Source organism: Nomascus leucogenys, chromosome 6 (genome assembly GCF_006542625.1).
Source record: "Nomascus leucogenys isolate Asia chromosome 6, Asia_NLE_v1, whole genome shotgun sequence".
NCBI lineage: Eukaryota > Metazoa > Chordata > Mammalia > Primates > Hylobatidae > Nomascus > Nomascus leucogenys.
The window spans coordinates 108236789-108252435 of NC_044386.1; the positions used below are offsets into that span (position 1 = coordinate 108236789).

General features: G+C 43.1%; 1 protein-coding gene across 1 annotated transcript in view; it reads right to left on the reverse strand.

The window, feature by feature from the left end:
- Window positions 1-3470: 3470 nt before the first annotated feature.
- The window catches only part of RHCG (Rh family C glycoprotein), a 40593-nt gene continuing 28416 nt past the window's right edge, over window positions 3471-15647 (reverse strand). Inside the window, exon 10 of the mRNA XM_030814998.1 lies at window positions 3471-3871. Within this exon, the coding sequence (XP_030670858.1) occupies window positions 3794-3871 (78 nt within the window). The 3' untranslated portion in view covers window positions 3471-3793. The remainder of the gene's footprint in view (window positions 3872-15647) is intronic.

The following is a 15647-nucleotide window of genomic DNA, read 5'->3' on the forward strand; positions in this document are numbered from 1 at the left end:
TACAGGCAGGCGCCACCACGCCCGGCTAATTTTTGTATTTTTAGTAGAGACGGGGTTTCACCATGCTGGCCAGGCTGGTCTCAAACTCCTGACCTCAGGTGATCTGCCTGCCTTGGCCTCCCAACGTGCTGGGATTACAGGCATGAGCCACCGCGCCTGGCTGGTGGGAGGATCTTTTGTGCCCAGGCATTTGAGGTTGTAGTGAGCTATGATCACACCACTGCACTCCAGCCTAGGCAACAGAGCTCTCGCTCTGTCTCAAAAAATATAAATAAATAAGTTAATTAGAGCAATAGATCTCAAACTTGAGCACATATCAGGATCACCCAGAGGCCCGCTAAAACACAGATGGTCAGGCCCATTCTCAGTGCTTCTGAGTCAACAGGTTCGGAGGCATTCATTCAAGTGTTTGTAGCAAGTAAGTTCCCAGATGATGGTGATGCTGATGGTCCAGACCACACCTGAGAGCCACTGAATTAGAGAATGTTCTAAAACTGATAGAAACACAAGGAGGGTAAGCTGTAAAATTAACATTTTTCAAAAAACAAAAAAAAGACTCTAGAACTAAAATGAAGTCAACATATATATATTTATAGATATAAAATATATATTTATATATAAAAATATATATAAATATCTATAAATATATATAATATATATAAAATATATATATATATATAATATATAAAATTATATATTATATATAATATATAAATATATATAATATATAAATATATATATATATAAATATATAAATATATATATAAATATATATTTATATATATAAATATATATATAAATTCTGCATCAGAATATATATATTTATATATAAATATATGTAAATATATAAAATTATATATTATATATAAAAATATATAAAATTATATGTTATAATTATATATATTTTATATATATAATATATATTATATTATATATATTTATAGATAAATATATTTATATATAAATATATATGTTTATTTATATATAAATATATTTATATATAAATATATATGTTTATTTATATATAAATATATTTATATATAAATATATATGTTTATTTATATATAAATAAATATATTTATATATAAATATATATTATTTTTATATTTATATATAATATACATAAATTTTTATATATATAAAAATATATATATATTCTGCATCAGAATATATATATTTTATATATAAATATATATAAATTCTGCATCAGAATATATATATAAATATATGTAAATATATAAAATTATATATTATATATATATATATAATATATAAAATTATATATAATATATAATATATAAAATTATATATTACATATAAATATATAAATAAATATATATATTTATAATATAAATATATTTATATTATAAATATATTATAAATAAATAAATATATATATTTATATATAAATAAATATATAAAAATATATATAAATATATATAAATATATATAAGTATATTTATATATAAATATATATAATATATTTATATATAAATATATATTTATATATATATATATATTTATTTATATATATAAATATTTATATATATAAATATAAATATATATTACTTATATATTTATATATAATATACATAAATTTATATATAAGATATATATAAATATAATATAAATATATTATATATAAATATAAATATATATCTATATAAATATATAGATATATAAATATATATAAATATATATATAAATATAAATATATATATTTATATATTTATAAATATAAATATATATATTTATATATTTATAGGTATAAATATATATATTTATATATTTATAGGTATAAATATATATATATTTATATATATATATATATTTATAGGTATAAATATATATATATTTATATATTTATAGGTATAAATATATATATATTTATATATTTATAGGTATAAATATATATATATTTATATATTTATAGGTATAAATATATATATATTTATATATAAATATTATATATTTATAGGTATAAATATATATATATATTTATATATTTATAGGTATAAATATATATATATTTATATATTTATAGGTATAAATATATATATATTTATATATTTATAGGTATAAATATATATATTTATATATTTATAGGTATAAATATATATATTATTTATATATTTATAGGTATAAATATATATATTTTATTTTTATATATATATTTATATATTTATAGGTATAAATATATATATATTTATATATTTATAGGTATAAATATATATATATTTATATTTATAGGTATAAATATATATATATTTATATATTTATAGGTATAAATATATATATATTTATATATTTATAGGTATAAATATATATATTTATATATTTATAGGTATAAATATATATATATTTATATATTTATAGGTATAAATATATATATATTTATATATTTATAGGTATAAATATATATATTTATATATTTATATATATAAAATATATAATTTCACTGAAAAACATGTCTGAAAAGAAGAAAGTACACAAAAGGAAGAGATGGTTATTCCTCGTCCCCTGAGCATTGCTAGGTCTGCATGTGATGCCCAGAGCTGCTCACCACCTTTATACTGACCTCAGGTTGAAGCCAATGGCAAGAGGTGTGGAGCCGTAAGACTCACAGGAAAGCAAAACTGTATGGACTCATGAGGCTGGAATGTCCCTGGGGAGATTCTTATAGGAATTCATAAATCCTTTTATGATTTAAGCCATTTTATTGGGCTTTCCCAATAATAATAGTCAAAACTGTCTAACTCATGCAATAATGATTATGCAGGATTGTTTGTAAAGATCAAATAAGGTCATATAAGTGAATGCTCTTTGGGGACCTTTACACATAGTAAGGCTCTCACATGCAGTCACCATTTACTATACTTATTCTGGAAACACCTTCAGAGCTGGGCCATATAGGGACATTATGTGGAAGTTGGCAGATGCTCTGAGCTCCAGGAGCTCAGGGAACACAAGGGGAGCCAGGACAAGCAAACAGAGGAATTTAATGGCTCATGCACCTGGGATATCTAGGGCTGGGCTGGCCTCAGGTGTGGCAGTCTCTGCTAATCACATTATGGCAACCAGCCTTTTTCAATGTGTCTCAGGGCTCCTCTTTGTGAGCCAGTTTTATTCTTTCCTGCTGTGTAGAGTTTCCTCCACGCAGTAGTAGAAGAACATGAATTTCACAACCATAAACTTACTTCATACCATCTGAGCAAGCCCAGAGGAAAGACAAGGCTCCTTTTTCTCTGCCTTTGTTTACAAAATCCCAGGGAAGAAGGCTGATTGGCCTAGCTTTGTCAAGTGCCCTTATCTGTGCCAATCACTGTGGTCAGAGGGATGGGATACCATGCTTGGCCAAACAAATGTGTGATATGTGGTTGTTTACATACATCATTTATGATAGCTAGATATAGATATCTGCAGAACAATATTATCACAAATTCAGAGGCAGGCGATGCACATATGTATTATCTCAGCTTCTGTGGGTCAAGAATCTTGGAATGGCTGAGCTGGGCCCTCTGCAAGCCTGCAATCAAGGTGTGGGTCAGGACTGGGTCCTTATCTGGAAGCTTGACTGAGGAAGGATCTACTTCCAAGCTCATGTAGCTGTTGGCAGAATTCAGTTCCTTGCATTTACAGGACTGAAGGCTCGTTTTCTTGCTGGCTGTCAGCTGCCCTCAGTTTTATAGGCCACTCTCAGTTGGGCCTCAAATGGCCACCTGCTTCATCAAAGCCAGCAAGAGTGTGAAACACTCCAGCAAGACAGGTGCTACAATCTTATCTGACTATTTAATTACGTAACCATGTACACAGAATCACCTCCATCCCATACCTTTGCTGTATTCTGTTGATTAGGAGCAAGTTCCAGGTCCTGCCAAACAAAAAGGAGAAAAGGTTACACAAGGGCAAGAATACCAGAAGGTGGGGGTCATCTATTTTTTTATACCTACGTATTCATAATTAGCATTTGTTGCCCATCTGCTATGTGCTATTTATCCCCTTTAATGCTCACAACTCACTCTGAGATAGATGTTATTTTCCACATTTTACAGGTAAGGAAACCGAGGCTCAAAGAAGTGAGGTGATCTGCCAAAGATCACACATGTAATTATTGGCAAAGATGGATTTCAATCTATCTAACTGCAACACATCTCCTCTTTTCCTTATATCAAGATGCTAATGAGGCCAGGTGCAGTGGCTCATGCCTATAATCCCAGCACTTTGGGAGGCCAAGGTGGGTGGATCATTTGAGGCCAGGAGTTTGAGACCAGCCTAGCCAACACAGTGAACCCCGTCTCTACTAAAGATACAAAAATTAGCTGGGTGTGGTGGTACGCACCTGTAGTCCCAGCTACTTGGGAGGCTGAGGCAGGAGAATCGCTTGAACCCAGGAGGTGGAGGTTGCAGTGAGCCTAGATTATGCCACTGCACTCCAGCCTGGATGACAGAGTGAGGCTCCATCTCAAAAAAAAAAAAATGCTAATGAATAAACCCTCTTGGATGTTGTTTTGTTTAGTGAAGCCAGCTATCTCTGGGCTTGGACACAACTGCATGTCTTTCTTCACTTTGGTGTCCCTGTAGCTGAGACTCTGGGCCCTTCCCTAGTCACACATGTGCCATTGAGCCCAAGTAAATAGCTATCAGTTATGTCCTTCCCCTAAGCCTGTATTTTTCTTTCTTTTGCTGCCATTTGGATAGTCTGCTCTGTACTCACTGCCATCCTGTTGGGATGGGGCTGTCCAGGAAACACAGGTATATTACCACCTTCCTGGCTTCTGCTTCTCAATGCTCAAGCCCCTAGAAAAATTCAGATTTGTGAGCAAAGACACAGTATCTTGGAGCAGCATAGGAAGGCGGGGATTCTCGTTTCTCCAACACCCTTGGAATAGAGAAAAATTCTCCCAGGATGGGGAGGGAAGAAAGGGGTGATAGAATGATCGGGTGTTATTACCTTAATTTACAGACTGAGATTCACAAATCCTCACAACTTTAAGGTGTGTTTCCAACCCACATCCCCTTCTCTGAGCCTTTCCTATCCCTCCTACAATGGGTTGTATATCTGTCAGGATATCAGTCTGGTTGCTGCATGAAAAGACCCAAAAGAATAGGGCTTAAACACAAGTTTACTTTTCTTACATAAAAATCTGGGTGGATGGCCTAGTGCTGGAATGGTGGCCCCATAATTATCAGGGACCCAGACTCTTTCTGTCTTGTTGCTCTGCCTTTGTTAACATGCAACTTCAATTTCATTTGCATGTCAGGGGGCAGGAAGAGAAAAGGGCTTCCGTCCTAGAGCCTGATTTAGGAAGTTGTGTACTCCACTTCCACTCATTGGCCACAATTTGATCATGTGACCACATGCTAGCTGCAAAGGAGTTTGGGAAATGTAGTTTTGTATTGAGAGGTGACATGCCCCTTTATTCTACCAATAGTTATGAAGGGTAGAATACAGAGAGTGGGACAATTAGCAGTCTCTACCAGTGGTCCTATGTGGTCCAGCCCTGTGGCCTTAGCTCTGTTTCCTTGTTGAGGAGAGTTTCAGGCATAAAAGCTTTTAATATGGTGGCTTTGCATCTGTTGGTGCCTTCAGGAAACAAGAAAAGAGTGGACAGGGGCCAAAAGCCATGTCCAAGTGTATCAGCAAGCAAGGAAAGGAGGGTCAGCATGGGGGTCCTGCTAGGTGTTCTGCACCCAAAGCAAGTTCTAAGGGTGACAGCCTTGTCCACTCTTACTGGCTGTCATCCTGATTGGCTGTACTGTGCCCAGACCCCTCACTCTGGTTATCCCCTTCCCCAACTCGAAGAACAACTTTCCAACTTTTTTGGTGTGTAAGGTGGCAGTCTAGGCTGAGGAAAAAATTCTCTAGGTACTATCTGGGTCCTCTGCTCTTATAGTCCATGTTCAAATGAGGGAAGAATGCAGCAGGTGGTAGGTTTAGGTCCTGTAAGTCTTGCATCAGAATTAATTCCCAAGCCCCTCAGTATGTCCATTGTCTTAATTCACATGCCTGCCACCCACATTCACAGCCTGCATGTCGCTGACCTGGGTCAGTCCTAGAAAAGCCTCATAAGTGTTCATAGATGGTATCTCTGCTTGCTAACCTCTACCTCATTATCCCAGTGTAGCCAAAGTGAATGCATGCATTCATTCTTTCACTCATTCATTCGACAAGCAATGTTCAATCCTGCAATGTGCCCAGCTCATCCCTTGGCCGATGGGGTCTCTGCCCTTGTGGAACTGGGGAGACTGGCCATTAGCTAACGGCACAAAGAAGTACACCATCACAGGTGCCTGTAATCCCAGCTACTCAGGAGGCTGAGGCAAGGAGAACCTCTTGAATCCAGGAGGCAGAGGTTGCAGTGAGCTGAGATCACGCCACTGCACTCCAGCCTGGGCGGCAGAGTGAGACTTTGTCTCAAAAAACAAACGAACACAAACAAAAAAGAGAAGTATAGCAACATAAACTTGATTACTGCTATGGAGAAGAAGTACAGGGTACAAAAAAGGCATGTGTAGCAATGGAAAAAAAATGGAATGGGATAGGGTATGTAAAACATTCTAGGCATCAAGCACAGCCTATGCAAAGGCCTTGAGGCAAAACCGAGTGTGACTAATTCCTAGGATTAAATGAAGCCTTGAGGTTGGTATCCCCAACAGCAAGAGGGGAGTGGAGAATGCTGTTCCCAATCCTGTCACCCTTACTGCTTAAAACTCTTCAATGACTCATTCCCATTAGCTTTAGTATAGGATCCACATTTGCCCTTGGTTAGGTCCCTGCCTTCCCCTCTGGCCTCATACCTCTCCACTCCTGACCTGGATGTTCTGTTGCCTCCCAGGCACCGGTCCCTCCATCCCCAATCCTTTGCCTGAGTAACTCCTACCGGTCCTTCAGGACTCAGCTTAGACATCATAGTCTCTAGAAAGCTGGACTGGTTATTCTCCTGTTTGCCCCTTCAAATCTAGGCGCTCTCTGTAGGTTTTGCCAGGAGGCAGGGAAGTGAGGTCAGGGGCCTGCTCTGCAGTTAGCTGTGTGGCTGTGGGTAAGTTACTCAACTTCTCTGTGCTTCAGTTTCTTCATGAGGTAAAATGGAGATAATAACTGCACTGACCTCATAGGATTATTGTGAAGATTAAATGAATTAATAATATATGTAAAGTGCCTAGAGCTGTGCCTGGCACATGGAAGTGCCTTGTGTTTGCTGTTATTGGTCTTTAGTCTTCTCCTGCCCTGGACTGGGTACTATGTCATTGGTTTCAGTCTTGCCTCTCCTCACAGGGCTGGGGAACTTTAGGGTCAGAGTGCCTGGGCCTCCCTGCACTCCTGCCTCCTAGTACTTTGCCCAGTGGAAGTCATATGGTAACTGCCTAACCAGTTGGATTTGCTCCAAGAAGAATGAATTTCTGGCCATCATCCCATATGGAAGTAAACATGAACTCCGGCCTTTTCTCCCAGTTGGGGGATAAAGGGTTCTGATCTCTGAGATCTCTCTCCACACCCTGACTCCCAATAACACCCTGCACCCCAGCCTCCTGCCAGCTGGCAGCAGGGCAGATCCCAATGGCCCTGGAATGGAACAGTGAGGGGCACTGGTGGTGAGGGTAGGGTGGGTGGTGAGGACAGTGGCCTTGTGAACACCTGTGGACAGGGGGCTCTTCACATTCACAGGGAAACTGATAACCCAGGTGGGTCCAGAGGGAAGTGGCCAGGGTGGACAAGGCCTTCAAATCTGAGAAACAGAGTTGTTGGGGGGTGCCACACCCAGGGAAGAGAGGAGGAGTCTTTACATGCTGAAGGGGGACCTGGGGAGGAGAGAAGACCCTTTCTGAGTAGCCCAGGAGGCAGGGAAATGCATGCACTGCAGGTTCTGTGTCTGGACTGATAATAACCATTGTTCCTAATGACCTTTGTCTCTGAGCAATGTGTCTAAGGCTTGACACTGCTGTGTGCCACAGCCCCATGCTGACAGTGACCAAGCACACACCACAGTGTGCTAGTGCTAGCCGTCCCCTGACAGTGCCCTCCCTTGGTCATCTTAGTCTTCTGCATCCTTAATGCATCATACAGAATTGGGGTGCGGGGACAGCCAGTTCCTGTTTGCTGGTTGAAGGAAGGAATAAACCCATATGGTGGGGGCAGGGCCGAAGAGACAGAGGGATCAGATAGAGCTGGGTTCAAAGCTCTGCTCGTCATCTCCTAGCTCTGTGGCATTGGGCAAGTCACTCAGCTTCTCTGACCCTCAGTCTTGTCTGTGAAATGGGATACCCAGTACCTACTTCTCTGCGTTGGTCAGGTTCAGTGATCTACTGTGTAAACAAAGGGGGGCACAGGGATTGGTGCCTCTGCCTAAGGGCTCAGGAAACAAAGCCAGAACTTTTTTCCAAGTCTCTGCTTGTCCCTGAATCTGTGTGTAGTGAGACTCACCCTTTCAGGACCCCGTCTTTCTGGCAACTTTGAGTCCTCTGCTGCTCCCAAACTTCCAGCCTCAGCCTGTCCCACAAGGGAACAGACACAGGGGACAGAGAGCTGCCCACCTTCACCTTGAGGGAGCCTGGAGGTCACCTCTTTTGTCCAGCCCTCCCTCTGGGGGTCCTTGCCTCCTACCCCATCCTTTATCTCAGCCAGCCCAAAGGGACGTCCCAGAGAACAACACAAGCTGGACGGTGCTGGAATTGGTGGGAAAAAAGCCCCATGCTGGTGAGGAATGAGCTCCTGAGGCCTGGGCGCCCCACACCCCCTGGGCCCGCCTGCTCCCTGCAGAAGGGTCCCTGGTACCTTCTATTTTCCCAGCCAGGAGGCCGGCCAGTTCCCACATTACCACATGAATGGGGCACAAGCCCCCCTGTCCACTCGAGCAAACAATTTGGCTAGCAAATTGACATAATTACAAGAGACAGCGAGGCAAGAAAAATGCCCCCACCCCCTTGGCCCCCCAGTGGGCGGCTCCCGCCGAGTTCCTCAGGGCTTTGTGGGCCGGGCGCTCAGGGCTGATTAGAAACCTTGTGGCCTTTTCAAGAGCCCTAAGTGATTGGTCCCTTAATCTGATTACAATTTACAGAGCCCCTCCAACCACCTCTGAAGGGCTGTTCTCAAGCGCCCTGCTAGACGATGTGCGAGTACACACACACACACACACACACACACACACACGCACTTAGCACCCACTTGGGCCTGCTGGGCGGGGGCTCTGCCACGTTCATTCTGCCTCACTCCCTCAGTCAGGCACCTCAGGCTTCATTCCCTGTGCCCCAAACCTCAGACACACAAAGGGCCTGACACTGCCCCTAATACATGGGGTTGCCCATCTTTAGCGGGTCCCACACAGATACAATACCCAGGCCAGGGGCATATGTGCACACACACCCCTGTGAGTGCACCTTCTTCTCATCTCCCATCCCTTCTCAGGGTGGCCACCTCGAGCATCCAGGGTGAGGCTGCCTGACCCCATCAAAGGCAGCCTCTCTCCCCAGCTGCGGTATTTCTGGGGCTCCTTGGGCCGCAGCTCCCACGGGATTAGACCCAGCAGGCTGCCTGGACACCGTTCAGGCACAGGCTGCCCAGGGACAGGACTTGGGCTGCTCCCCCCTTGGGAACTCAGCTCACAGGGACTTCAGTCAATGGCCTCAGCCCTCCACATCCAATTTGTATCTCTTAATCCCTGGGGCTGAGCCACAATGGCTCCTTTTCCTGTACTTGCTGGGGCTCTCATAGGCCCCAGCCTGGCCTCCCACCCCAAACAGAGCTCCCACTGGGCAGCAGCTCAGGATAGGAGTGGGGTAGGGGACAAAGCAGGGGCCAAGGCAGGAGGGGACAGAAGTGGGGGCTCTGCCCTTGTTAACTGTTCCACCCTAGAAGATGCAAGTTGGGCGTGTGTATGAGGATAGGGAACATGTGTAGGGCCTTCCAGAGTAACCCCCTAGCCTGCTGTAACCCCATCTTTTGTGCACCCCAGGCTGGAGGCCCTGGGAAGGGTATTGTCTACTTAGGAACCCCGTCCTTTTGTCAGGCCATCCTAAATGCCTGGAGCCTGGAGCCAGAGAGCAGGGAACACGGAGTCCAGGTTCAGACACTGGAATCAGAAGGATCTGTGACTTTGACTGAGTGACTTATCCGATCTGGGCCTCAGTTTTCCCACGTGTAAGATAGGAATGCTGCAGCCTCTCTCTCTCTCAGGGTTGCTGGGAGGCTAAATGGGCTGAGGCACATAAGACCCTCAGCATGGTGCCCAGCGCAATCAGTGCTCCATGCCAGGCTGTGTCAATGTTCACAAGTCAAGAACAAAGAGGGGACTTGAAGTACAACCATCAAACACACCGATGGTGCAGTCTCTGTGTGCACCCCCTGTATCCCTGTGGAGAGAAACTCAGGCTCTGCAGGGCTCTCTAAGGACCTTCACTTTACAGGTAGGTTTTCCAGGAGGAGCTTCTCAGTTGCCCACGTTTGTCAGATCTACCTGATCATGTGACCCAGTGCTGGTTTTGGAAAGAGGAGCCTCAACCCAGATCTCTCCCAGGGAGGTGAGGCAGGAGAATAGGGTCTGAAAGCAGGGAACCTAAGGCCCAGGCATGCTGACTGGCTATCAGAGGCTACTGACTTCTCAACCCCTCCTTTGTGTGGCAGTTGAAAAATGAAAGTACCTCTGATTGGTCCTCTCCCACAACCAATCAGACTGGTCGTGGGCCTACTCTTCCCCTCCAGCAACCAATCAGACTGGTCGCAGGCCACTACATTTGCATAGAGTGAAACAATGGGAAACCTCTAGAGGGTATTTAAGCCCCAGAAAATTCTGTAACCCATGCTCTTGAACCACTTGCTCCAGGCTGCTCCCACCCTGTGGAGTGTACTTTTGTTTAAGTTAAATCTCTGCTTTTGCTGCCTTGTTTTGTTTGTGTGTTTTGTCTAATTCTTTGTTCAAAACGCCAAGAACCTGGGCAACTACCCTTAACTGGTAACATATGTTGAGGAACCAGCCAGGAGGTAAGCCCAAAGTTTAGGATTTATTTTTCTCTTTTTCCCCTTTCTCTCTCTTTTCCTTTCCAACCCAGGACCCTCAGTGGATAGTGCCTATGCACAGAGGCAACTGCAGGTTTCTGGCCAGGGCTACTCTCTGGTGAAAACAAAAGGTTTCTATGTGGAAGCGCCTACCCCCAACTGCCCGGCTTGGGTGAGGGACCAAGTCCTTTTCTTTTTCAGTCTTTCAGCGGCTGTTTCCTAGCAGCTCCTTAGTAATTGAGGGCAACTGGCCAGGACCACTCTCTGGTGTTACCTGAAGGCCAAGGAGTGAACAGGGATAGCTGCCTGCCTGGAAGGGGGAAGGGCTCTTTTCTGTCTTGTCCAGTTATCATCCCTGAACCCTCCATGTGATGCAGTTGGCAGTGGCAGCCCATCTAGGGTGAACTCACGTCTCAGGCGACTTAAACCTTGTTTCCTTATGCAAAATTCTTCCCTTCCCCTACTCCACTGGCTAAGGACAAGTCAGAGGGTTTGGGCAGATGGTTTGTGTGTGTCGTGCATCATGCGGGGGGATTCATAAAAGGGAATTTATATACAATTTAGTCTTGCCTAAATTTAGAAGGTTAAATAATTGTTTTAAGTGGGATAGGAAAAAATCCAAAGGTTTGACTGAAAATTAATTTCTAGATATCGAGGCCTTCATCCAGGGACAAGAGGGAAAGTTCATAGTGGGCCATCAGTGGTGGAGGAAACTATTCCATAGTGGTGTCGGATCTAAGGTCAGAGACGTCCGACAGACTAAGATGGGGCCCTAAAGAGGGATGCCCCCCATGATCCCAGTCAGGGCCCAGAATTTTTCCAGGGGGATGACCCATGTAAAATTTGGGTCACCTAATGAGCCCTCCACTTTTCAAAGTCCTCTTTTCCAGACCACTATGGGCAACTCTCCGTCGATTCCACCTGATTCCTCTATGGGCAACTCTCCATCTATTTCACCTGGTACCCTGCTTGGCTACATCCTCCACTGTTGAAATCAACTTGACCCTGACAATCTAAAGAGAAAATGTATGATGCTTTTTTTCTGCAATACTGTTTTGCCTCATTATGAGCTGCTCAGCCCGGAACAGCAGGTGGTCAATGGTAGCCTTAATTATGACACCATCCTGCAATTAGACCTATTTTGTAAAAGGCAGGGCACATGGTCAGAAATCCCATATGTACAGGCCTTCATGGCACTATACCAAAACCCAATAATCCCCTCAAAGGAAAGTCCAAAGGCAGAACTAGATATGGACAACCCCTTTTTACAAGGGCCACCTATCTTTCAGGGTGACAGAAACCACCCCCATATAGCCCCTTGTCAAGTGCTCCTGAGGCTAAAACCGAAACACCGGGGACCCTACTAAGTCCCCCTCACACTTGGAGGAGAACACCATATTCAACCCTCCCGCCAGCCCTGCTACCCCTTAGGGAAGTAGCAGGAGCTGAGGGGCCAGTCCTAGTGCAGGCCCCCTTCTCTGTAACTGATATACAACAATGTAAGGAAAAGCAAGGAAGCTATTCTGAGAATCCCGGGAAATTCGCAGATGGGTTCCAAACTTTGACCTTAGCCTTTGATCTCTCATGGAGAGATGTTCAATTCATTCCAGTAACTTGTTGCACCCCTTTTGAAAAGGAATGAATCTTTGAGGCTGCCCACCAGGAAGCAGACAACTTATTTGCCCAAAACCCGCAGGGCAATCACCTGGGCCCAGACACAGTCCCCACTACTGACCCTAATTGGGACTATAACACACCTGTGGGAATGAACAACTGGGCTAAATTTCTTGAGGCTCTCCTTGGAGGAATGAAAAAGGGAATAACTAAGGCAGTAAATTATGATAAAGTAAGTGAGGTTACATAGGGCAAGGAGGAAAATCCAGCCATGTTTTATGGCAGATTGAAGGAAGCCTTTAAAAAATATACTAATCTGGACCCTTCCTCTCCCGAAAGCAAAATATTAATGGCACATTTCATTCACCAATCCGCCCCAAACATTAGACATAAGCTCCAAAAGCTACAGATGGGGCCACAAACTAATCATAATCAGCTCCTTGATACCACCTTTATGGTGTATAACAATGGTGATCTGGTGGAAGGAAAAAGGGAACAGAGTAAAGAAAAATAGCAAGCCAAAATTATGGCAGCCATCACTGGCAATGCCCTGAATGCCCAAGAAGCGTCCAGGGGAAACCCAAAGGCCGTAAGGATGATGCCAGAAAGGGCTCTTGCTTCAAGTGCAAGAAAACTGGGAAATGGGCAAAGGACTGTACTAATCCCCCTCCAGGCCCCTGCTGAAAATGCGAAGGCACCAATTATGACCCCGGCACTGGAGGATTGATTACCTTTGCTCCCACCGAGGAGCTTCAGCAGGCAAAACTCTAGCTGTGCACAAGGAGAAATAAGATGAAGACTGAAGGGACCCTGGGTCTTCCTCACTGCCCCTGTCCAGGAATATCATAATTACTACTGAGAAGCCCCCGGTAACTCTGTATGTCATGGGTGCCCAAATTCAGTTTCTTTTTGATACAGGGGAAAATTATTCTGTTCTTACTGCTTATACAGGAAAACTTTCTTCCCGGTCCACGAGTGTTATGGGAATGGAAAGAAAGCCACAAACAAGATTCTTTGCCCCTCCTTTGACCTGTCAATTTGAGAAATCTTCCAACAGGAATTTCTAGTAGTACCAAGATGCCCAGTCCCCCTGTTGGGAAGAGATACTATGGTTAAAATAGGGGCACTACTACAATTTAAGCATCACCTGGTGAAATTGCTAATAGTAAAAAATATGGACAGTGTCCCAGACCACATTAATAAACAGGTTAACTCACTAGCATGGTATACTGGGAAACCAGGGAAGGCCAAAACAGCAGTGCCAGTCAAAATATGGCTTGAAGACCCCAGCTATTTTCCCAGTTGAAAACAATACCCAATTAAGCTGCAGGCAAGAAAAGGCCTAGCACCCATAGTTGAGGTATTACTTACTCATGGGCTCTTAAAACCTTGCAATTCTCCCTGCAACACCCCCATCTTACCCGTTCTAAAGCTTTTGGGGGAATACTGGCTAGTATAGGTTCTCAGAATAATTAATGAGGCTGTTACCTCTCTCCACCCATTGATGGTGGAGCTATATACCCTACTGGCTCGGGTGCCAGGGGATGCAAAATGGTTCTCAGTCCTACACCTAAAAGATGCTTTCTTCTTCATTCCTCTGGTCCCAGAGTCCCAATACCCTTTTGCCTTTGAATGGGAAAATCCTAATACCAGAGAAAAACAACAATACACTTGGACAGTGCTCCTCCAAGGCTTTTGGGATAGCCCCCACTTCTTTGCCCGACCCTTAGAGAGGGATCTGAGGGGTCTGCAATTGGAGGACGGGAGTATACTCCAGTTTGTGGATCACCTTCTTGTGTGTAGCCCAACCCCAAGAGGCTTCTGACCAAAATACTATAAAAACCTTACATTTCCTGGCTGACAGGTGGTACAAAGTGTCCAAAAAGAAGGCTCAGATTACTGTCCAACAGGCCCACTATTTAGGGTATGTCTTAACACCTGGAACCTGGCAAGTATCCCCAGAACGAGTGCAAGCCATATGTGGTTTAGGCCACTTCACCCCAAGCAGCAGCTTCATTCTTTTTGGGGAATGGCCAGGTTTTGTGGAATATGAGTACCAAATTTAGGGCTCATAGCAAAGCCCCTGTATGAAGCAGCAAGGAGGCCTGAAAATGAGCTAATGGAATGGACCCTGGAAATGAGAGAAGCCTTTGCCAAGCTAAAATAGGCCCTTACCCAGGCTCCAGCTCTTGGGATCCCAGACCCAACTAAGCCCTTCCCTTGTATGTAGCAGAGACGAATGGCATAGCTGTGGGAGTGCTAGTCCAGAAATTAGGATCAGAACCCAGACCAAACACCTACTTTTCAAAGAAGTTGGAGAGAGTGGCCTTGGGATGGCCAAGTTGCCTGTGGGCAACAGCCGCCATTGCTATGTTAGTGGAGGAAGCCACTAAAATCACCCTGAGCCAATCATTGGAAGTTCTAATCCCCCATCAGGTAAAGTCAGTCTTAGAGATAAAGGGGACACATCTGGGTGATGGGGGAAAGGTTAACCAAATACCAGGCCATGCTCCTAGACAATCCAGATGTTACCCTTAAAACCTGTAACACTTTGAATCCAGCTTCATTGATACCCATAGGCCCAATAACGGATCATTCCTGCGAGCCAGTCATTGCACACACATATGTTAGCTGGCCTAATTTAAAAGATCAGCCTCTCCCAGATTCTGAGGACTTGTTCACAGATGGCAGTTCTGTGTCAAATGGGGAACACCGAGCTGTGTATGCAATAGTCAATCACAACACCATTATCAAAGCCCAGCCACTGCCCCTTGGCACATAAGCACAAAAGGCTGAAATCATTGCTCTTACCTGAGCATTAATGTTGGGACAAAAGAAAAAGCTTAACATCTATACAGATTCTAAATATGGCATTCCTTGTGATTCATGCTCATGCTACAATCTAGAAAGAAAGGGAACTACTAGCTAGCAAACACTCCCCCATAAAGCATGGGCCTGAAATTCTTCAGCTATTGGAAGCAATACACCTGCCACAGGTCATAGCTATAATCCACTGTAGGGGGCGTCAAAGGGACTTAACCCC